The sequence below is a fragment of the Conger conger genome, unplaced genomic scaffold (assembly GCF_963514075.1).
Source record: "Conger conger unplaced genomic scaffold, fConCon1.1 SCAFFOLD_37, whole genome shotgun sequence".
NCBI classification, from domain to species: Eukaryota; Metazoa; Chordata; class Actinopteri; order Anguilliformes; family Congridae; genus Conger; species Conger conger.
This window is the reverse complement of record NW_026890511.1, coordinates 1,513,504-1,536,405: the sequence shown is the minus strand read 5'-3', so window position 1 is coordinate 1,536,405 and position 22,902 is coordinate 1,513,504. Positions and strand designations below refer to the sequence as shown.

Genomic DNA, 22,902 nt, shown 5'->3' with positions numbered 1-22,902 from the left:
GGGCAGAGTCTGTGATGACCAGATCCAATGTGTGCCCCCTGTTGTGTGTTGGGACGTTGACATGTTGAATGAGGTTTAGGCAGTCCAGTAATTGTAGAAAGGCAGATGCAGAGTGGCAGGAGGGGGTGTCAACATGAATGTTTATGTCTCTGAGAATGATGATATTGGCAGATGTTGTACAGAGGGTTGTAAGAAGGTCATGCATTTCTGGGATAAAGGCAGAGTTTCGTTTGGGTGGGCGGTAGATGAGCAGAATTGTCGTGGGGGAGGGGGGTTTACATTTAAATGCAAGGCATTCGAATGACGAGTGGTTAGGCAGAGAGAGGGGGGACAAATCCAGATCGAAACGGTGGAATACAGCCAGGCCACCACCGCGGCCAGTGCTACGGGATTTTTCTATGTACTTGTAACCGGGGGGACAAGCTTTGTTTAAAGTGGTATAGACCCCTGGCTGTTGCCACGTCTCCGTGAGGCACATGAGGTCCAACCCTTTGTCCAGTATGTGGTCATGAATGAAAGTGGATTTGAGGTTGAGGGATTGAATGTTCAATAATTCCATTTTGACGGTAGGAGGAGTAATGAATCTCTGTATGGGGCGAAGAACTGTGAAATCCACTCCTCTTTTTCTGTGCAACCTGTGCAGTGTGAAATCCTCTCCACGTTTTCTATGCAGCCTGGAGTGAGGTAGCCTCACTATGTTTCCAGTGCTGCTACTAAATCCAGGTGCGACGAAGTTCTGATGACATGTACGAGGTGCGACAGAGCGTGCAGCAGAGCAGATGGAAGGAATTGAATGACCAGGCTGGAAGTAGACAAACTTTTGACGGGAGCTTCTATGCATGTAACGAAGTCGGCGTAGAAGTCCAAGTTGTTTGATAACTGAAATGCACGAGGGGGTCGTGCAGTTGTTAAATTCCAGCAGCTGAGAGGGGAAATATTTCAGCATGGTTGGGTTACCTGTTAGCCAGCCAGGCAATCCAGTGTCGCTAGTTGGCTGAAGGGCGGCTAGCGGAGGGCGGCTAGCGGAGGGCTGGCTACTGTGGAGGTAGCGGTCCCAGGCAACGAGCCCAACCCGCACCGGGGACAGCTGAAAAACTGCCCAGGGAAATACCTCACAACAGCGCTGGTCGAGACATGAGCTGGAGCGTGGTGGATGTTGAAGTAAACCAGGAGTGCAGGTGATCCGAATATGGATGACTGAAACGGCGGGTTTAGACGGGCGGCAGCAGGTAGGAAAATCCGCGCAAAAAGCTCAGTGCACAAAATGCTCAATAAACCACGCTTAAAAACTACTAATAATCTGTAAAAAAAAAAAAGGGTCCGTAAAATCAACTATAGAAAGTTAGATCTAGCTCAGGCGGAGAAGCGGCGAACAGTCAACGCCAGCGTCCTCTCCCCTCAACCATGGGAGTATCAACCAGGACACTGATCCAGAAACATCTTTATCTTTGTTAGTGACATTTTTCATCAAGCTTAAATTGCTTATATTTCTCCTGTTTTTCCCTACCCTTGCCCTGAGGGGGGCGCTATCACCAATACCCCGAAAAAGATAAAAAGAAAAACAACTTCCAATAATTGCTGACTCCCGTGTCTGGTTTGCAGCTGGGCCCGCCCACTACACCTCAGGATCCACCCCGAGGCACCACACTATGCATTTATACATCACCCACTACACCTCAGGATCCACCCCGAGGCACCACACTATGCATTTATACATCACCCACTACACCTCAGGATCCACCCCGAGGCACCACACTATGCATTTATACATCACCACTCCACCTCAGGATCCACCCCGAGGCACCACACTATGCATTTATACATCACCCACTACACCTCAGGATCCATCCCGAGGCCCCACACTATGCATTTATACATCACCCACTACACCTCAGGATCCACCCCGAGGCACCACACTATGCATTTATACATCACCCACTACACCTCAGGATCCACCCCGAGGCACCACACTATGCATTTATACATCACCCACTACACCTCAGGATCCACCCCGAGGCACCACACTATGCATTTATACATCACCCACTACACCTCAGGATCCACCCCGAGGCCCCACACTATGCATTTATACATCACCCACTACACCTCAGGATCCACCCCGAGGCCCCACACTATGCATTTATACATCACCCACTACACCTCAGGATCCACCCCGAGGCACCACACTATGCATTTATACATCACCCACTACACCTCAGGATCCACCCCGAGGCACCACACTATGCATTTATACATCACCCACTACACCTCAGGATCCACCCCGAGGCACCACACTATGCATTTATACATCACCCACTACACCTCAGGATCCACCCCAGAGGCCCCACACTATGCATTTATACATCACCCACTACACCTCAGGATCCACCCCGAGGCACCACACTATGCATTTATACATCACCCACTACACCTCAGGATCCACCCCGAGGCACCACACTATGCATTTATACATCACCCACTACACCTCAGGATCCACCCCGAGGCACCACACTATGCATTTATACATCACCCACTACACCTCAGGATCCACCCCGAGGCCCCACACTATGCATTTATACATCACCCACTACACCTCAGGATCCACCCCGAGGCACCACACTATGCATTTATACATCACCCACTACACCTCAGGATCCACCCCGAGGCACCACACTATGCATTTATACATCACCCACTACACCTCAGGATCCACCCCGAGGCACCACACTATGCATTTATACATCACCCACTACACCTCAGGATCCACCCCGAGGCCCCACACTATGCATTTATACATCACCCACTACACCTCAGGATCCACCCCGAGGCACCACACTATGCATTTATACATCACCCACAACACCTCAGGATCCACCACGAGGCCCCACACTATGCATTTATACATCACCCACTACACCTCAGGATCCACCCCGAGGCACAACACTATGCATTTATACATCACCCACTACACCTCAGGATCCACCCCGAGGCACCACACTATGCATTTATACATCACCCACTACACCTCAGGATCCACCCCGAGGCACCACACTATGCATTTATACATCACCCACTACACCTCAGGATCCACCCCGAGGCACCACACTATGCATTTATACATCACCCACTACACCTCAGGATCCACCCCGAGGCTCCACACTATGCATTTATACATCACCCACTACACCTCAGGATCCACCCCGAGGCCCCACACTATGCATTTATACATCACCCACTACACCTCAGGATCCACCCCGAGACACCACACTATGCATTTATACATCACCCACTACACCTCAGGATCCACCCCGAGGCACCACACTATGCATTTATACATCACCCACTACACCTCAGGATCCACCCCGAGGCCCCACACTATGCATTTATACATCACCCACTACACCTCAGGATCCACCCCGAGGCACCACACTATGCATTTATACATCACCCACTACACCTCAGGATCCACCCCGAGGCCCCACACTATGCATTTATACATCACCCACTACACCTCAGGATCCACCCCGAGGCCCCACACTATGCATTTATACATCACCCACTACACCTCAGGATCCACCCCGAGGCACCACACTATGCATTTATACATCACCCACTACACCTCAGGATCCACCCTGAGGCCCCACACTATGCATTTATACATCACCCACTACACCTCAGGATCCACCCCGAGGCCCCACACTATGCATTTATACATCACCCACTACACCTCAGGATCCACCCCGAGGCACCACACTATGCATTTATACATCACCCACTACACCTCAGGATCCACCCCGAGACACCACACTATGCATTTATACATCACCCACTACACCTCAGGATCCACCCCGAGGCACCACACTATGCATTTATACATCACCCACTACACCTCAGGATCCACCCCGAGGCACCACACTATGCATTTATACATCACCCACTACACCTCAGGATCCACCCCGAGGCACCACACTATGCATTTATACATCACCCACTACACCTCAGGATCCACCCCGAGGCCCCACACTATGCATTTATACATCACCCACTCCACCTCAGGATCCACCCCGAGGCCCCACACTATGCATTTATACATCACCCACTACACCTCAGGATCCACCCCGAGGCCCCACACCATGCATTTATACATCACCCACTACACCTCAGGATCCACCCCGAGACACCACACTATGCATTTATACATCACCCACTACACCTCAGGATCCACCCCGAGGCCCCACACTATGCATTTATACATCACCCACTACACCTCAGGATCCACCCCGAGGCACCACACTATGCATTTATACATCACCCACTACACCTCAGGATCCACCCCGAGGCACCACACTATGCATTTATACATCACCCACTACACCTCAGGATCCACCCCGAGGCACCACACTATGCATTTATACATCACCCACTACACCTCAGGATCCACCCCGAGGCACCACACTATGCATTTATACATCACCCACTACACCTCAGGATCCACCCCGAGGCACCACACTATGCATTTATACATCACCCACTACACCTCAGGATCCACCCCGAGGCACCACACTATGCATTTATACATCACCCACTACACCTCAGGATCCACCCCGAGACACTACACTATGCATTTATACATCACCCACTACACCTCAGGATCCACCCCGAGGCACCACACTATGCATTTATACATCACCCACTACACCTCAGGATCCACCCCGAGGCACCACACTATGCATTTATATATCACCCACTACACCTCAGGATCCACCCCGAGGCACCACACTATGCATTTATACATCACCCACTACACCTCAGGATCCACCCCGAGGCACCACACTATGCATTTACACATCACCCACTACACCTCAGGATCCACCCCGAGGCCCCACACTATGCATTTACACATCACCCACTACACCTCAGGATCCACCCCGAGGCCCCACACTATGCATTTATACATCACCCACTACACCTCAGGATCCACCCCGAGGCACCACACTATGCATTTATACATCACCCACTACACCTCAGGATCCACCCCGAGGCACCACACTATGCATTTATACATCACCCACTACACCTCAGGATCCACCCCGAGGCACCACACTATGCATTTATACATCACCCACTACACCTCAGGATCCACCCCGAGGCCCCACACTATGCATTTCTATATTGCAGAAAACTGCTGGAAGTTATTGTTTACATTTGATCTTTGATCTTTTTATGCTGTCTGTTCCCAATGCCCGTACGGAAATGGGGAAAAGGGCCTTTAGGTATTCTGCTCCTTCTGTTTGGAACATGTTGCAAAAGGAGCGGGTCTCATTCGATGCCTTCGATCCTAAATGAAGGATCTAGAGGCAAACTCAATGGTAAGTCTATGTTTTAGTTAGCCTATTTTAGATATTTTTTTCCTTGATTGTGACATTCTAAATTGCCCTGCTTAATTACCTAGTGGAAAAAAAGGGCTTGAAATGTGGGTACGCCACTTTCTAAGCATAAATTGTGATTTATTGAAAAAACTTGTATGCGTACATTTATGGAAACTTTGACCCATGCGTACGCACATTATGGAGGCAGAGGGAAATAGCGACCCTGCAGGCAAAGTAGTGAAATACAGACAATATATTCTAATGACAATTTCACTCAAATATTTGGACTCCATATAACATTCAATTCATTTTCATAATGTACTTGGGGCATCAGTTCATCCACACTGATTCATTCAAAGTGTTAAGCAATTCCCCTATTTGTGAAATGGTTATAAAAGGGCTGGGTGATGCCTGTGTGCAATGATGCGCAATGGCTGCTTTAGCACTGTTGGAGGGCTTTGCCAATGGCAGGCTTCAGATAGAGAGGGTGTTCAGGGACCCAAGATGATGACTGGCTTATGAGCCGATTTTGTTGATTTTGATATCATTGAGCCTCGTCATGCCATCTGTGTGGGATGGCATAATTGGAATGACCCAACGATACATACGGTTTCCCTACACTGCAGGCGAACAAACCAACGCCAAAGCACAATTTACAGCATGTTCCCAAATGTAATCAGTGCGAACGACTGCACTCATATCACTGTAAAAACACTACACGAGGTAGGGATGTGACAAATAATCAGTTTTTGTAAACTGATACCATCCCACTTTTTAACCGGTTAACTGTGTAACCGACACTGTTCCTATCTTTTTCTTTTTATAAAAACTGTACTGACAAATTTAATTGCATTTTCAACTTCATTTTGGGCCATCTTAGTAGCTGGATGTCAACACTAAGTTAGATAATAGCCTAATTGCCAAATTAAAGGTTTACATGTACATTGACATGGTGCAGTGTAACCTCACAGTTACAGCAGTCTAGGCTAGTTCACTCCATATAGTTTACGTCCAGGCATGCTGGTCAATCGCGTGTCATTTAAAAAAAATGCATTGGTTAAAATAAGAATTCTTCATGTTTTCATCCCTCTTCCCTATGGCTTCTGCCAGACAGGCTTGATTGGCGTTAAATCTGTAAATATGCTGCTGTTAAGAACTTACAGACAGGGTTGCGCACTCCGTTGGGAGTGCAATATTTGCCTGATATAATATCACACTATAACATATAACACTGCGTCTATTTTACCATAGGCAACTGGTAGAGGATACAAGGAATTAAAGCCAAGTCAGGAGGAACTTATGTCTAGCCAGAATAAACTGCAAAGATTTCCTGCCTTCACAAAACAGCAGAGTGTGTTCTGATCATTTCATTCAAGGAAGAATATAGCCACAGGCAGCAGAAAAGTCCTGTTCCGTAGGTGGGAATGAGCTCTTTACAGTCAGCACAAAAGTCCTGTTCTGTAGGTGGGAATGAGCGTTTTTCAGTCAGCACAAAAGTCCTATTCCGTAGGTGGGAATGAGCTCTTTACAGTCAGCACAAAAGTCCTGTTCTGTAGGTGGGAATGAGCTCTTTACAGTCAGCACAAAAGTCCTGTTCTGTAGGTGGGAATGAGGTGTACTGTATTGTGAGGAGTACAGCTCCCCTTCATCAGAGAGTGAGGTAAAATTAAGGATTTGATTCATAGCAGGTAGTGAATAGTGGAGATGGATGAAGACTGTAATGTGTGACAGACCTGAAACATTTTACTATGCAGGTGGTCAGTCTTTTACCACATCAATCAGACATCCAGCATCCAGTCATCACCTGTGCCCTGATACTACAGACTCCACTGAAACCATACATTCTGGTCAGGAAACACAAACCTGCCAACCCTAAGGCTCAATCAGGTTTTATCCTGCTTTTCTTTGCTGTGATAGAGGAGTAAGAAGAGAGGGATGAGACAAATGTGGACAAAGAAAGAATGCCGATGGACAGAGTAGTACACTGAGAGAGAAAGAGCTTTTCATCATTTCATTGCATGGAGCCATAATCACTAATTCTATTTAGTTAAGGTCACACAGAACACCGCACTACTCACCCCAGTCTCTGTAGTTTACAGTTTGGACTCACCAGTCCAGCACAGAGCAGCTTCACTCCTGCATCTCCCAGGTTATTGAAGCTGAGGTCCAGATCTCTCAGGGGTGAGTTTGATAACTGGAGAGCTGAGGCCACAATTTCACAGGCCTTCTCACTTAAGTTACAACTGTGCAGTCTGTAAAGAAGAATGAATACATTATAGAATAAAAAGGTTAGGTAGGATGTAAAAGATAACATCTTTCAGAGTGGACAGTGAGTTAGTTTGCAATGCTGTGGGACATTTGGCACAGTTAATGGTAAGATGTAAAATATAACACACATCTGTCACAGTGGCCAGGGAGTTTGCTTTTTTCCTTTTGGTTTTCTGTGACAAACTTCCCACAGCATTGCAAGCTAACACAGCTAAAGGCAGACTGACATACACACAACATGCTCATATCTTGTGGGCTCCCTACATAAACATGCACAACAATACTGTAGACAAAAAAAAAAAAGAAATCCCCCAAAAACTGGTTTCACAATTCTTGGCACCCCTGGTTTAATTTTGTGCTGTAGCTATACCCAAGTACAAGTGATTCCTTTTGTGTACGTGTCTTTGTGTGTCTTTAGTTGTGAGGCGTGGCAGACTTTAAAACTTTGCCTACTGACGACGGTCAGCTATTTGAGACTGGTCGAATATCATTGGATATTCGCCACCAAGTAAGGCTGCGCATCTGGGCATTAGTCTTGTTCATGTTATAATACATTATATCTTCTAGATTAGTTGTTTGTGTAACTTTGTTTAAATAGTTTTTCCTGTTTACAACTGACACATTACCTTCCATTACATTGTACTCTCTCTCTCTCGCTTCCGTACAAATAACCCTTAGAGGACGGCCTACGGCTCTCCGGGCTTATAGTCAGTGGACTGTTAAATCAGGTGAACCAAGTTTCAAAATTAATTTAATCAAGCACCGCAAACTCTCAGAAACGCTTCCCAAAGCGTAAGTACCCTTGTTGCGGTAATTTCATTAATTTGTCTCTTGACCACCCCAAATTTCAACTAGGTGTACGCGCCATTACGCGCTATAACCATAGTCGAACATTATGAGGCCCAAGCTATATTCTCTACCAATTCCTTCCCACATCCTCTTCGCCCGCTACGTGTACTCACGTGCACGCGCTCTTTCTCTCTTCCTGTGTCTCCTTCCCTCGCTTTCTCGACGCGGGCATACGTGTACGCGCATTCCTTTGTCCTCCACCTTTCTTCCCTCTTCAATACATTACTTTTCCTTCACGCCCTTTTTATTTAGCTGTGTTTATGATTAGAATTTGTGTTCAATAAATACTCTTTATTGTAACCGGTTGTCCGTCTCAATGTTTTTCCAACACTGAATTAAGCCAACTAGCTATTTAAGAACGATATTTTAGGCCACTTATAAAAATCGAACTCATATAAGTTGTTATTGAATTCATAGTATTAATTCAACTGTATGACTGTTGAATGATTTATTCAATCATTACTATTGAGTCCGTTATTAATAACGTAGCTAAATTGAAATAATTATGAGACTGATTTGAAATACGACATTACACTTCGGAACCTACACATTCAAGGAAGAATATAGCCACAGTCAGCAGGAAAGTCCTGTTCTGTAGGTGGGAATGAGCTCTTTGCAGTTAGCACAAAAGTCCTGTTCTGTAGGTGGGAATGAGCTCTTTACAGTCAGCACAAAAGTTCTGTTCTGTAGGTGGGAATGAGCTCTTTACAGTCAGCACAAAAGTCCTGTTCTGTAGGTGGGAATGCGGTGTACTGTATTGTGAGGAGTACAGCTCCCCTTGAACAGAGAGTGGGGTAAAATTAAGGATTTGATAATAGTTCATAGCAGGTAGTGAATAGTGGAGATGGATGAAGACTGTAATGTGTGACAGACCTGAAACATTTTACTATGCAGGTGGTCAGTCTTTTACCACATCAATCAGACATCCAGCATCCAGTCATCACCTGTGCCCTGATACTACAGACTCCACTCAAACCTTACATTCTGGTCAGGAAACACAAACCTGCCAACTCTAAGACTCATCAGGTTTTATCCTGCTTTTCTTTGCTGTGATGGAGGAGTAAGAAGAGAGGGATGAGACTCATGTGGAAAAAGAAAGAATGCCGATGACAGAGTAGTAAACTGAGAGAGAAAGAGCTTATTTCTTTAAAAAAAGAAATAAAAATCCCCCAAAAACTGGTTTCACAATTCTTGGCACCCCTGCTTTAATTTTGTGCTGGAGCTGTACCCAAGTACAAGTGATTCCTTTTGTGTATGTGTCTTTGCGCGTCTTTATTTGTGAGGCGTGGCAGAACATTCAGACTTTTACCCAGACACCTGGCAAACTCTGAGAACCAACCCAACAGAACTTGCATTGAAAATCAAAATGAGTAAAAAAATGTAGTGAGAAATGAATCTGAATATAACGGAGTAAAAGTAAAAAAAATGTCCTTTACAAATATACTCAAGTAAGAGTAAAAATTATCCTCCTTTAAAACGACTCTACAGGTTCAGTTTATTTAAGAACGTACTTTAGTAAATGTAACGGAGTAAATGTTGCATGTTACTACCCACCTCTGCTAACAGGCGACTGCTCCGTCTCATAATGATAAAATATATCAGATACATTCAGCTACCTGCTGATACTGTCACTGTTTGATGTTACAAACTGTTTGCTTTTAATGGCTTCCTTGACTTTAATTAGCACAATTCTGGTCCTCATGTTGACAAACGCCAATAACACTCCAAAGCAGAAGTGCACAACTCTGGTCCTGGAGGGCCGGTCTGCGAGCTGATTTCGGTTCCAACCAATTACCTTCATTTATTTTTCTGCCAGCTCTAGAAATGACATTGGTTCACTCCTGTACTTGAGCACAGTACAATCTTTAGGATACACTTGCAGTCTGAAGTTGTAGCTGCTTCATATACAATCTTCCGAATTTCAGCACACCTCGCACCCTCCGGTCAAGCAGTGGGTATAGCTAGCGGGTGACCTCTGCTGGTCACTTCAGGTAGCCGGACCCAGTTTTTGACTGAGCTTCTTCACAGCCAAGTGTTTATAAATTATAAAAAACTCAAACATATCTTAAAGAATAATGGGTAAAATATATCACTACTACCACAGGCTACATATCACAGTTCACGTTATCTTAATCTGAAATTTCAGGTCACCAATAGCCTATGTGTTTACGTTCTCCCAAACAACAAGTTGCATAGACGTTGCATGGAAACTACTGTATCCACTGTTTGTCTCTGTCGGATTTGGCGTTGAAAAGGGAACGTTATTGCATCCATATCGACTGCATTTTGGGTAATTTAGCAAATGCCAGCCTCACAGAGAGCCTCCACGCAGTGCAGAGATAGCATTGGTGTCTCTTCAAATGGACTGGGAAGAATCAGAGTCCAGAGTCCCACATGGATGACTGACTATATAAACCAAATAGTTTAATTTGTACCTAGTCATATTAGAGTTATTGTTCAATATCATTAAAGTGAAACATGAATCTTTTATGTAACGCTTTGTAAAATATTTTTAAATACTAACTATGTAAAGTTATCATTACCGTAGGTTCTTTCTTTCTTTCTGAACAAATTTCTGGTTAATGGCACTACAAGATTAAATGTGATGTTGGTATATTTTAATGGAAATTTAACAAAATGCTTAAGAATAAAGGCATGTATGAGGGATTCATTTAACATTTTAAATGCACCAGAAGCCTCCAAATTGTGTCAGAAAAAAGAGGCCAGTGGACATCATCTGAACCCCCCCCCCCCCCCCCCCCCCCCCCCCCCCGGACGGCTACTTTTTCTCTTTGGCCGACTACTTACATTTTTGGGGAACACTCTGATAATCTGTAAAGCCAGCTGTGTAAGATATGTCAAATCAATTTTAAACTATATAATACTACAACAGTCAATTGCTAAATGTACTTATTTTATTAATGCTTGTACTGTACAGTGCTTTGAGCTTGGGAAAAGCGCTTCACAAATAAAATGGGCGGCCTGCAGCATAGCAGTTAAGGAACATGACTGGGACCCACAAGGTCGGTGGTCCAATCCCCAGTGTAGCCACAGTAAGATCCACACAGCTGTTGGGCCCAAGAGTAAGGCCCTTAACCCTGCATTGCTCCAGGGGAGGACTGTCTCCTGTCCTGTCTTGGGTGTCTGATTTGTGGTGGGCTGCTGCTGTCTGTTGTCTCTGACACTTTCCTCCCACACTGTAGCTGGTTCACCACAACCAGCAGAGGCACTGTCGCTAGAAGTTGTAGGTGCGGTGGGTGCACAACCGGCTGAGGCAGCAGTAAGTGACAGCCCCTTATTATTATGGTGCTTGGCCTACCGCCCGCCTGCCTGACTGATCAGCCTGTCACTCTTCATCCATTCTGCTGCAGATCCTGACCCCAGTTACCTGCATCTCCTTAATGCAGCCAATTCAGTGGGTAAGCCCTCCGCTCTCCCACTGTGCTGATGTGTCAGTGGAGCTAGCAGTGTTGACCTGGGAGCTTGGCTGATGTGTCAGTGGAGCTAGCAGTGTTGACCTGGGAGCTTGGCTGATGTGTCGGTGGAGCTAGCAGTGTTGACCTGGGAGCTTGGCTGATGTGTCAGTGGAGCTAGCAGTGTTGACCTGGGAGCTTGGCTGATGTGTCAGTGGAGCTAGCAGTGTTGACCTGGGAGCTTGGCTGATGTGTCGCTGGAGCTAGCAGTGTTGACCTGGGAGCTTGGCTGATGTGTCAGTGGAGCTAGCAGTGTTGACCTGGGAGATTGGCTGATGTGTTAGTGGAGCTAGCAGTGTTGACCTGGGAGCTTGGCTGATGTGTCAGTGGAGCTAGCAGTGTTGACCTGGGAGCTTGGCTGATGTGTCAGTGGAGCTAGCAGTGTTGACCTGGGAGCTTGGCTGATGTGTCGGTGGAGCTAGCAGTGTTGACCTGGGAGCTTGGCATGGAGTGGTGACTGTCAGGCGAGGCTGTCTTTCTTGGGCGAGTTGTGGCCTTGATGTGAGTTACCTTTGCAGGATTGCTGACAGTATTTATTTTTATTTTTATTATTCCTGGACAATGATTGTCATCCTTGCCTTGCTCAGTTTGGTAATTGCGTGGGATGGCAATGAAGGCGACCATTGTTGGGCATGTGATTCTGACAATGTGCGCTCCCAGCTGGTCATCTTGTGTGGTGAAACTCGCACAAATGGACTAATTGAGCAAACACCGTCTCGCTTTTTCCCAAACTCTCAGCCAAAAAAGCTGGGTGCATTCTCAGCCTCTCTGTTTTAAATAACTGATTCACAATCTTGAAGAACTCTCATTCAGATTTTGTTGCTTTTTTTGTTGCTTCCACTGACTCAGAGGACTTTCTCGTTCACTTTGACGAGACAAAGATGTTTAGTTGTTCTTTTGCTTTTAATATCAGGAAATGTGCAACCAAATCCTGGCCCCGTGTTGAACTGTAGCACCCCAGCTAATTTCAAATGTAGGTCTGGTCTCGGCGTTATTCATTTGAATGTATGCAGTTTACTTCCGAAATGAGACATGATCCGAATCTGGGCTAAATCTATGGAAGCTGATCTTATTGTGTAATCAGAAACATGGCTTTGCAAAAATATTGATGGCTACAGTGTTTTCTGTACCAACCGACCCAAGAGAGGGGGTGGTATAACGATCTTTGTAAACTCCAAATTTCATGTTAATATCATACTTTCCTGAAACTGTTTGCAAACAACTAGATTTTTTGGCACTAAATCGTGAAAGAGCTAAAGGATGGCGACCAAGGCACTCTTGATATGGATGCGTTAATAAGCCTTTATTATACGGCTAATGCATAGGCGAGAAATGAAAAACACGCACCGACGCGTTGCGGCACACAGGCCTTCATCAGGGTGAATAAGAGGTGAGGCACAGTCAGGTGTATCTGTTGACCTGTGACGCTTTGGCTCATTACCATAAATAGCACCAATATCCAATACAAAATGGATAAGCCTTCATCTTTACCTCCTTTTCAGTACAGGAAGTGCACATAGCCCTTAAAGCCTTAGATCCAAGGAAATCTGCTGGTCTTGACCTTTTAGATGCTAGCTGTTGGGAATTGGCAGCTGAACCTTTAACATATAGTTTTAATCTTACCCTGGAATGTCACAAAATCCAAAGGATCTGGAAATCGGCCTGTTATCCCACTGTTAAAAGGGGGAGATCAGAGTCTTTTAAATAATTACAGGCCAATTTAATATTTGTCAGCACTGGCTAAAGTACTTGAAGCTCTTATTAGTGAACGACTTAACTTTTGTATATACAAACGCTATCTAATCTACGTCCCAATCAGGTTCAGGAACAACACAGCACAATTACAGCAGCCCTGAAGGCTGTGAATGATATTACTGTTGCGCTTGACAATAAGCAGCACTGTGTCTCACTTTTTATAGATCTCTCCAAAGCGTTTGACACAGTTGACCAAAGCATTCTGAAGCAGAGATTGCTCAACACAGCTCTCTCAGAGCAAGCAGTTGCTTGGTTTGTTCACTATCTTTCTGACTGAGCTCAATGCACTCGATTTGATGGTCTCACTTCAGATGTGCCATCTTTCCATAAGGGGGTGCCGCAGGGCTCCGTTCTGGTTCCCGTCTTATTTACCATTTATATCAATAGTTTGGGTCATAATGTGTCAAATGCTGAATCTTCATTTCTATGCTGATGATACTGTTATTATTGCTGTGCTGCAAATCTTGTCAAAGCCTTTCAGAACTTGTAAAGCTTTTGATATTGTACAAAATATGCTATGTCAATTGAAACGTGTTTTAAATGCTGTCAAAACAAAACTAATGGTGTTCACCAATTCAAGAAAAAACTGACTGAATCTACCATTTATTGTTTCTCTTCAGGGAAAAGAGATTGAGCTTGTTTCCGCATATGAGTACTTGTGTATCTTAATTGATGACTGCCTCTCCTTTAAACCACATATTCAGCACCTATTTACGAAACTGAAATTGGGTTTTTTCTTCAGAAACAAGTCATGCTTTTCTTTTGAGGCTAAAAGCAGACTTTTCTGCCTGCGCTTGATTATGGTGACGTTTTGTACATGCATGCATCCTCTCAGTGCCTCCATGCGATCAACACTGTTTATCATGGTGGTACATTGAGATTCATTACAAATTGTAGGGCTCTCACTCGCCATTGTACCTTATATGATTGGGTTGGCTGGCCAGCACTGGCCACCCATAGACTGAATTGGCATATCCTTATTCACAAGGCAATTCTCGCTCTGCTTCTGTCATACCTATTGTGGCGCCCCTGTTCCTGCATGTTGCACCACGTGGGTGGAGAACCCCAGAAGGACTCGCACAACGCAGCCATGCAAACGTTACGCATTCGGAGAGGTATACAAAGGGGTCTATTTTCCCAGAGAGGTGATGGGGAGATCAGCACCCTGGAGAGCGATCCCTCTCCCTGCAGTCCAGGACCCCGGACAGCGCACGTGAGTGAACCTGGTGGAAGAATACTAACCCAGCTGCAGCCCTTTTCTCTACTGAGCAGGGGAAGAGATTTAAGGCGCGGTCGAGACTACAAACAGAGTCAGTCGGCGCCTATCCTAAAAGAGGGAGAGACAAGAGAGAGGAAGAGCCAGCGCCGAACCGGATAGAGGACGGAACGTCTACGCCCTGCCATACCGACCCCACAAACCGGCCCTGAAGGAAACCCCACCTTCCCCGACGGCAAACCCAAAGACCCGGAGTCTGACGCCGGACATGTGAGCCTAATAAAACCCCAATCGTACTTACCCTGTACCTCTGTGCTTCCCCCCAGCCCTGACAAGGCCTAAGAGGGAAGAAGGAAGGAGATTCTGGAGCATACCCCGGTCCGGGAAGAACTTGAGTTGATTTTGCCTGAACAGCCACTTTTATTTAATAATAATAATAATAATGCATTTTATTTATAGTGCACTTTACATTTGGAGACCAAATCTCAAAGTGCTACAGGGTAAAAACAGGGAATAAAACACCCAATGGCATGTATAAAATATAAAAACTAAGAAAAAGCTTTAGTAAAGAGGTAGGTTTTTAGCCCTCTTTTAAAAGCATCAGTGGTCTGCGGTGCTCTCAGGTAGTCAGGGAGGGCATTCCACAGGCGGGGAGCAGCCGAGCAGAAGGCTCGGTCGCCCATGGTGCAGAGCTTGGTCTTGTGAGGACGGAGGCGGTTGGTGTTGGCAGAGCGAAGGTTTCGAGTGGAGGGTTCTGGGGTGAGGAGTTCTTTGAGATAGGGGGGGGCATTTCCATAGATGCACTGATGGGTCAGAAGGGATATTTTGTATTCAGTCCGGGAGGTGATGGGGAGCCAGTGAAGTGAGTGGAGGATCGGTGTGATGTGGTCGTACTTACGCACTCTCATCAGGATCCTAGCAGCGCTGTTCTGGATATATTGGAGCCTCAGGAGGCTCTTGCTAGGGATCCCGATGAGAAGTGCGTTACAGTAATCCAGCCTGGAGGAGACAAAGGCGTGGACAAGTTTTTCTGCATCTGGGAGGGTGAGTGTGGGACGGAGTTTAGCAATGTTCCTGAGGTGGAAAAAGGAGGTTTTGCACAGGTGTTTAATGTGGGCCTCAAAGTTTAGGTGGGGGTCAATTTTCACACCCAGGTTGGTGACTATGGATGAGAGGGGAAGGACCTGACCGGAGAAAGAGATGCTGGTAATGGAGGATGAATGAATCTGATGGGGGGTGCCAATTAGGATGGCCTTGGTTTTGGAGCTGTTGAGTTGTAGGAAGTTTGATTTCATCCACGCCTTTATCTCCTCCAGGCAGGTAGTGAGTGTGGATGATGGAGATGGTGACGGCGGAGCTGCAGAGGGGGGTGAGTCAGTCTTAAGGTACAGTTGTGTGTAAGGAAATTCCATACTGGCTGATGACACGGCCGAGGGGGAGCAAGTAGAGGGTGAAGAGGACGGGGCCGAGGACGGATCCTTGGGGGAAACCACAGGTGACAGGATGGGACCGGGATTTTTTCCCTCCCAAAGAGACGTACTCGGTTCTGTCGGAGAGGTATGATTTGAACCAATTCAGAGCAAAGTCAGAGAGGCCGATAGAGTGTAGACGGTTAAGGAGGATGCGATGGTCAATGGTGTCAAATACTGCGGTCAGGTCAAGCAGGATGAGGAGTGAAGGGGAGCCAGCATCAGCCGCCATCAACAGGTCATTAGTGACCCTGACTAGTGCTGTTTCAGTGCTATGGGCGGTGCGGAAGCCAGACTGGAACTTCTCTGCAATGTTATTGAGTTGGAGATGGTCCTGGAGCTGTGCAGCTACCACTTTTTCCAGGACCTTGGAAAGGAAAGGGAGGTTGGAAATTGGTCTGTAATTGGCAAGGACTGCCGAGTCCAAGGTGGGTTTTTTGAGGAGGGGTGTAATGATGGCAGTTTTTAGAACAGAGGGAACGTGGCCAGACTGGAGGGAAAGGTTTATGGTTTTGGTGATCAGGGGACTTATGGCACAAATGCTTGATTTAACCAGAGCGGTGGGAACGGGGTCCAGGGCACAGGTGAAGGATTTCATCGTATTGATGATGTCCTCAACCTCTCGCTGTGTGATGTTGGAGAAACAGCAGAGAGGCTGGGAGATCCCTGGCTGTGGGATGGCAGCGGGGGCAGGTGGAGTGGAGGGGCTGATGAGATGGGACCGGATGGTGTCGACTTTGTTTCTGAAAAAGGTAATGAAGTTATTGCACTGTTCCTCTGTGATGTCTGTGTGTGTGGAAGGTTGCAGTTTGAGTAGTTTTATTGTGGAAAAAAGCTGCTTGGAGTTGCCAGGGCTATTGTTAATTAAGTTGGAATAAAACTGTGACTGTGCGTCTCTGAGGGATTTCGAATAGGCCTTTTGATGGTCTTTGTAGGCCATTTTGTGGACGGTGAGGCCTGTGGCCTTGAGGTGTCGCTCAAGGACACGCCCAGTTGCCTTCATTTTTCGCAGCTCGCGGGTGAACCAAGGAGCTGAGCGTGAGAAAGAAACCGTTCTTGTTTTAACTGGGGCGTGGAGGTCCAAGAGACTGGTCAGGGTATTATTGTAAAAAGCCACTGAATCGCTGGCTGATGAAAAATTTGCAGAGGAGAGGTGCTGGAGGTCCAAAATTAAGGCGTCTGTGTTAATGTTTTTGATGTTCCTGAAAGAGATTTGGCGCTTGGGCTTGGTGTGAGGGGGTGGAAATGGCAGCTCCAGTGCAATGACCCTGTGATCAGACACACCCAGGTCGTACACAAGGAGATTACTGATGGGGGCAGAGTCTGTGATGACCAGATCCAATGTGTGCCCCCTGTTGTGTGTTGGGACGTTGACATGTTGAATGAGGTTTAGGCAGTCCAGTAATTGTAGAAAGGCAGATGCAGAGTGGCAGGAGGGGGTGTCAACATGAATGTTTATGTCTCTGAGAATGATGATATTGGCAGATGTTGTACAGAGGGTTGTAAGAAGGTCATGCATTTCTGGGATAAAGGCAGAGTTTCGTTTGGGTGGGCGGTAGATGAGCAGAATTGTCGTGGGGGAGGGGGGTTTAAAAAATCCACTCCTCTTTTTCTGTGCAACCTGTGCAGTGTGAAATCCTCTCCACGTTTTCTATGCAGCCTGGAGTGAGGTAGCCTCACTATGTTTCCAGTGCTGCTACTAAATCCAGGTGCGACGAAGTTCTGATGACATGTACGAGGTGCGACAGAGCGTGCAGCAGAGCAGATGGAAGGAATTGAATGACCAGGCTGGAAGTAGACAAACTTTTGACGGGAGCTTCTATGCATGTAACGAAGTCGGCGTAGAAGTCCAAGTTGTTTGATAACTGAAATGCACGAGGGGGTCGTGCAGTTGTTAAATTCCAGCAGCTGAGAGGGGAAATATTTCAGCATGGTTGGGTTACCCGTTAGCTAGCCAGGCAATCCAGTGTCGCTAGTTGGCTGAAGGGCGGCTAGCGGAGGGCGGCTAGCGGAGGGCTGGCTACTGTGGAGGTAGCGGTCCCAGGCAACGAGCCCAACCCGCACCGGGGACAGCTGAAAAACTGCCCAGGGAAATACCTCACAACAGCGCTGGTCGAGACATGAGCTGGAGCGTGGTGGATGTTGAAGTAAACCAGGAGTGCAGGTGATCCGAATATGGATGACTGAAACGGCGGGTTTAGACGGGCGGCAGCAGGTAGGAAAATCCGCACAAAAAGCTCAGTGCACAAAATGCTCAATAAACCACGCTTAGAAACAACTAATAATCTGTAAAAAAAAAAAAGGGTCCGTAAAATCAACTATAGAAAGTTAGATCTAGCTCAGGCGGAGAAGCGGCGAACAGTCAACGCCAGCGTCCTCTCCCCTCAACCATGGGAGTATCAACCAGTACACTGATCCAGAAACATCTTTATCTTTGTTAGTGACATTTTTCATCAAGCTTAAATTGCTTATATTTCTCCCGTTTTTCCCTACCCTTGCCCTGAGGGGGGCGCTATCACCAATACCCCGAAAAAGATAAAAAGAAAAAAAACTTCCAATAATTGCTGACTCCCGTGTCTGGTTTGCAGCTGGGCCCGCCCACTACACCTCAGGATCCACCCCGAGGCCCCACACTATGCATTTATACATCACCCACTACACCTCAGGATCCACCCCGAGGCACCACACTATGCATTTATACATCACCCACTACACCTCAGGATCCACCCCGAGACACCACACTATGCATTTATACATCACCCACTACACCTCAGGATCCACCCCGAGGCACCACACTATGCATTTATACATCACCCACTACACCTCAGGATCCACCCCGAGGCCCCACACTATGCATTTATACATCACCCACTACACCTCAGGATCCACCCCGAGGCACCACACTATGCATTTATACATCACCCACTACACCTCAGGATCCACCCCGAGGCCCCACACTATGCATTTATACATCACCCACTACACCTCAGGATCCACCCCGAGGCCCCACACTATGCATTTATACATCACCCACTACACCTCAGGATCCACCCCGAGGCACCACACTATGCATTTATACATCACCCACTACACCTCAGGATCCACCCCGAGGCACCACACTATGCATTTATACATCACCCACTACACCTCAGGATCCACCCCGAGGCACCACACTATGCATTTATACATCACCCACTACACCTCAGGATCCACCCCGAGGCACCACACTATGCATTTATACATCACCCACTACACCTCAGGATCCACCCCGAGGCTCCACACTATGCATTTATACATCACCCACTACACCTCAGGATCCACCCCGAGGCCCCACACTATGCATTTATACATCACCCACTACACCTCAGGATCCACCCCGAGACACCACACTATGCATTTATACATCACCCACTACACCTCAGGATCCACCCCGAGGCACCACACTATGCATTTATACATCACCCACTACACCTCAGGATCCACCCCGAGGCCCCACACTATGCATTTATACATCACGCACTACACCTCAGGATCCACCCCGAGGCACCACACTATGCATTTATACATCACCCACTACACCTCAGGATCCACCCCGAGGCACCACACTATGCATTTATACATCACCCACTACACCTCAGGATCCACCCCGAGGCCCCACACTATGCATTTCTATATTGCAGAAAACTGCTGGAAGTTATTGTTTACATTTGATCTTTGATCTTTTTATGCTGTCTGTTCCCAATGCCCGTACGGAAATGGGGAAAAGGGCCTTTAGGTATTCTGCTCCTTCTGTTTGGAACATGTTGCAAAAGGAGCGGATCTCATTCGATGCCTTCGATCCTAAATGAAGGATCTAGAGGCAAACTCAATGGTAAGTCTATGTTTTAGTTAGCCTATTTTAGATATTTTTTTCCTTGATTGTGACATTCTAAATTGCCCTGCTTAATTACCTAGTGGAAAAAAAGGGCTTGAAATGTGGGTACGCCACTTTCTAAGCATAAATTGTGATTTATTAATGCGTACATTTAGGGAAACTTTGACCCATGCGTACGCACATTATGGAGGCAGAGGGAAATAGTGACCCTGCAGGCAAAGTAGTGAAATACAGACAATATATTCTAATGACAATTTCACTCAAATATTTGGACTCCATATAACATTCAATTCATTTTCATAATGTACTTGGGGCATCAGTTCATCCACACTGATTCATTCAAAGTGTTAAGCAATTCCCCTATTTGTGAAATGGTTATAAAAGGGCTGGGTGATGCCTGTGTGCAATGATGCGCAATGGCTGCTTTAGCACTGTTGGAGGGCTTTGCCAATGGCAGGCTTCAGATGGAGAGGGTGTTCAGCAATGGCTGCTTTAGCACTGTTGGAGGGCTTTGCCAATGGCAGGCTTCAGATGGAGAGGGTGTTCAGGGACCCAAGATGATGACTGGCTTATGAGCCGATTTTGACGATTTTGATATCATTGAGCCTAGTCATGCCATCTGTGTGGGATGGCACAATTGGAATGACCCAACGATACATACGGTTTCCCTTCACTGCAGGTGAACAAGCCAACGCCAAAGCACAATTTACAGCATGTTCCCAAATGTAATCAGTGCGATCGACTGCACTCATATCACTGTAAAAACACTACACGAGGTAGGGATGTGACAAATAATCAGTTTTTGTAAACTGATACCATCCCACTTTTTAAACGGTTAACTGTGTAACCGACACTGTTCCTAACTTTTTCTTTTTATAAAATCGGTACTGACAAATTTAATTGCATTTTCAACTTCATTTTGGGCCATCTTAGTAGCTGGATGTCAACACTGTAAGTTAGATAAAAGCCTAATTGCCAAATTAAAGGTTTACATGTACATTGACATGGTGCAGTGTAACCTCACAGTTACAGCAGTCTAGGCTAGTTCAATCCATGTAGTTTACGTCCAGGCATGCTGGTCGATCGCGTGTCATTTAAAAAAAATGCATTGGTTAAAATAAGTATTTTTCATGTTTTCATCCCTCTTCCCTATGGCTTCTGCCAGACAGACTTGATTGGCGTTAAATCTGTAAATATGCTGCTGTTAAGAACTTACAGACAGGGTTGTGCACTCCGTTGGGAGTCCAATATTTGCCTGATATAATATCACACTATAACATATAACACTGAGTCTATTTTACCATAGGCGACCAGTAGAGGATACGAGGAATTAAAGCCAAGTCAGGAGGAACTTATGGCTAGCCAGAATAAACCGCAAAGATTTCCTGCCTTCACAAAGCAGCAGAGTGTGTTCTGATCATTTCATTCAAGGAAGAATATAGCCACGGTCAGCACAAAAGTCCTGTTCTGTAGGTGGGAATGAGCTCTTTACAGTCAGCACAAAAGTCCTGTTCTGTAGGTGGGAATGAGCTCTTTACAGTCAGCACAAAAGCCCTGTTCTGTAGGTGGGAATGAGCTCTTTACAGTCAGCACAAAAGTCCTGTTCTGCAGGTGGGAATGAGCTCTTTACAGTCAGCAGAAAAGTCCTGTCCTGTAGGTGGGAATGAGCTCTTTACAGTCAGGACAAAAGTCCTGTTCTGTAGGTGGGAATGAGCTCTTACAGTCAGCACAAAAGTCCTGTTCTGTAGGTGGGAATAAGCTCTTTACAGTCAGCACAAAAGTCCTGTTCTGTAGGTGGGAATGAGGTGTACTGTATTGTGAGGAGTACAGCTCCCCTTCATCAGAGAGTGGGGTAAAATTAAGGATTTGATAACAGTTCCTAGCAGGTAGTGAATAGTGGAGATGGATGAAGACTGTAATGTGTCACAGACCTAAAACATTTTACTATGCAGGTGGTCAGTCTTTTACCACATCAATCAGACATCCAGCATCCAGTCATCACCTGTGCCCTGATACTACAGACTCCACTGAAACCTTACATTCTGGTCAGGAAACACAAACCTACCAACCCTAAGACTCATCAGGTTTTATCCTGCTTTTCTTTGCTGTGATAGAGGAGTAAGAAGAGAGGGATGAGACTAATGTGGAAAAAGAAAGAATGCCAATGGACAGAGTAGTAAACTAAGAGAGAAAGAGCTTTTCATCATTTCACTGTTTAGAGCCATAATCACTAATTCTATTTTGTTAAGGTCACACAAAATACCGCACTACTCACCCCAGTCTCTGTAGTTTACAGTTTTGACTCATCAGTCCAGCACAGAGCAGCTTCACTCCTGCATCTCCCAGGTTATTGCTGCTGAGGTCAAGATCTGTCAGGGTTGAGTTTGATGACTGGAGAGCTGAGGCCACAATTTCACATGACTCCTCACTTAGGTTACAACTGTGCAGTCTGTAAAGAAGAATGAATACATTATAGAATAAAAAGGTTAGGTAAGATGTAAATGATAACATCTTTCAGAGTGGACAGTGAGTTAGTTTGCAATGCTGTGGGACATTTGGCACAGTTAATGGTAAGATGTAAAATATAACACACATCTGTCACAGTGGCCAGGGAGTTTGCTTTTTTCCT

At 46.1% G+C, this 22,902-nt stretch overlaps 1 protein-coding gene across 1 annotated transcript in view; it reads right to left on the bottom strand.

Annotated features, from left to right (window-relative positions):
- LOC133120472 (NACHT, LRR and PYD domains-containing protein 12-like) overlaps nt 1-22,902 on the bottom strand; it is a 73,201-nt gene that overhangs the window by 32,709 nt on the left and 17,590 nt on the right. The window contains exons 5-6 of the mRNA XM_061230324.1: nt 22,549-22,722; nt 7,448-7,621 (exon numbers count right to left, since the gene is read on the bottom strand). Coding sequence (XP_061086308.1) covers nt 7,448-7,621; nt 22,549-22,722 — 348 coding nt within the window. The remainder of the gene's footprint in view (nt 1-7,447; nt 7,622-22,548; nt 22,723-22,902) is intronic.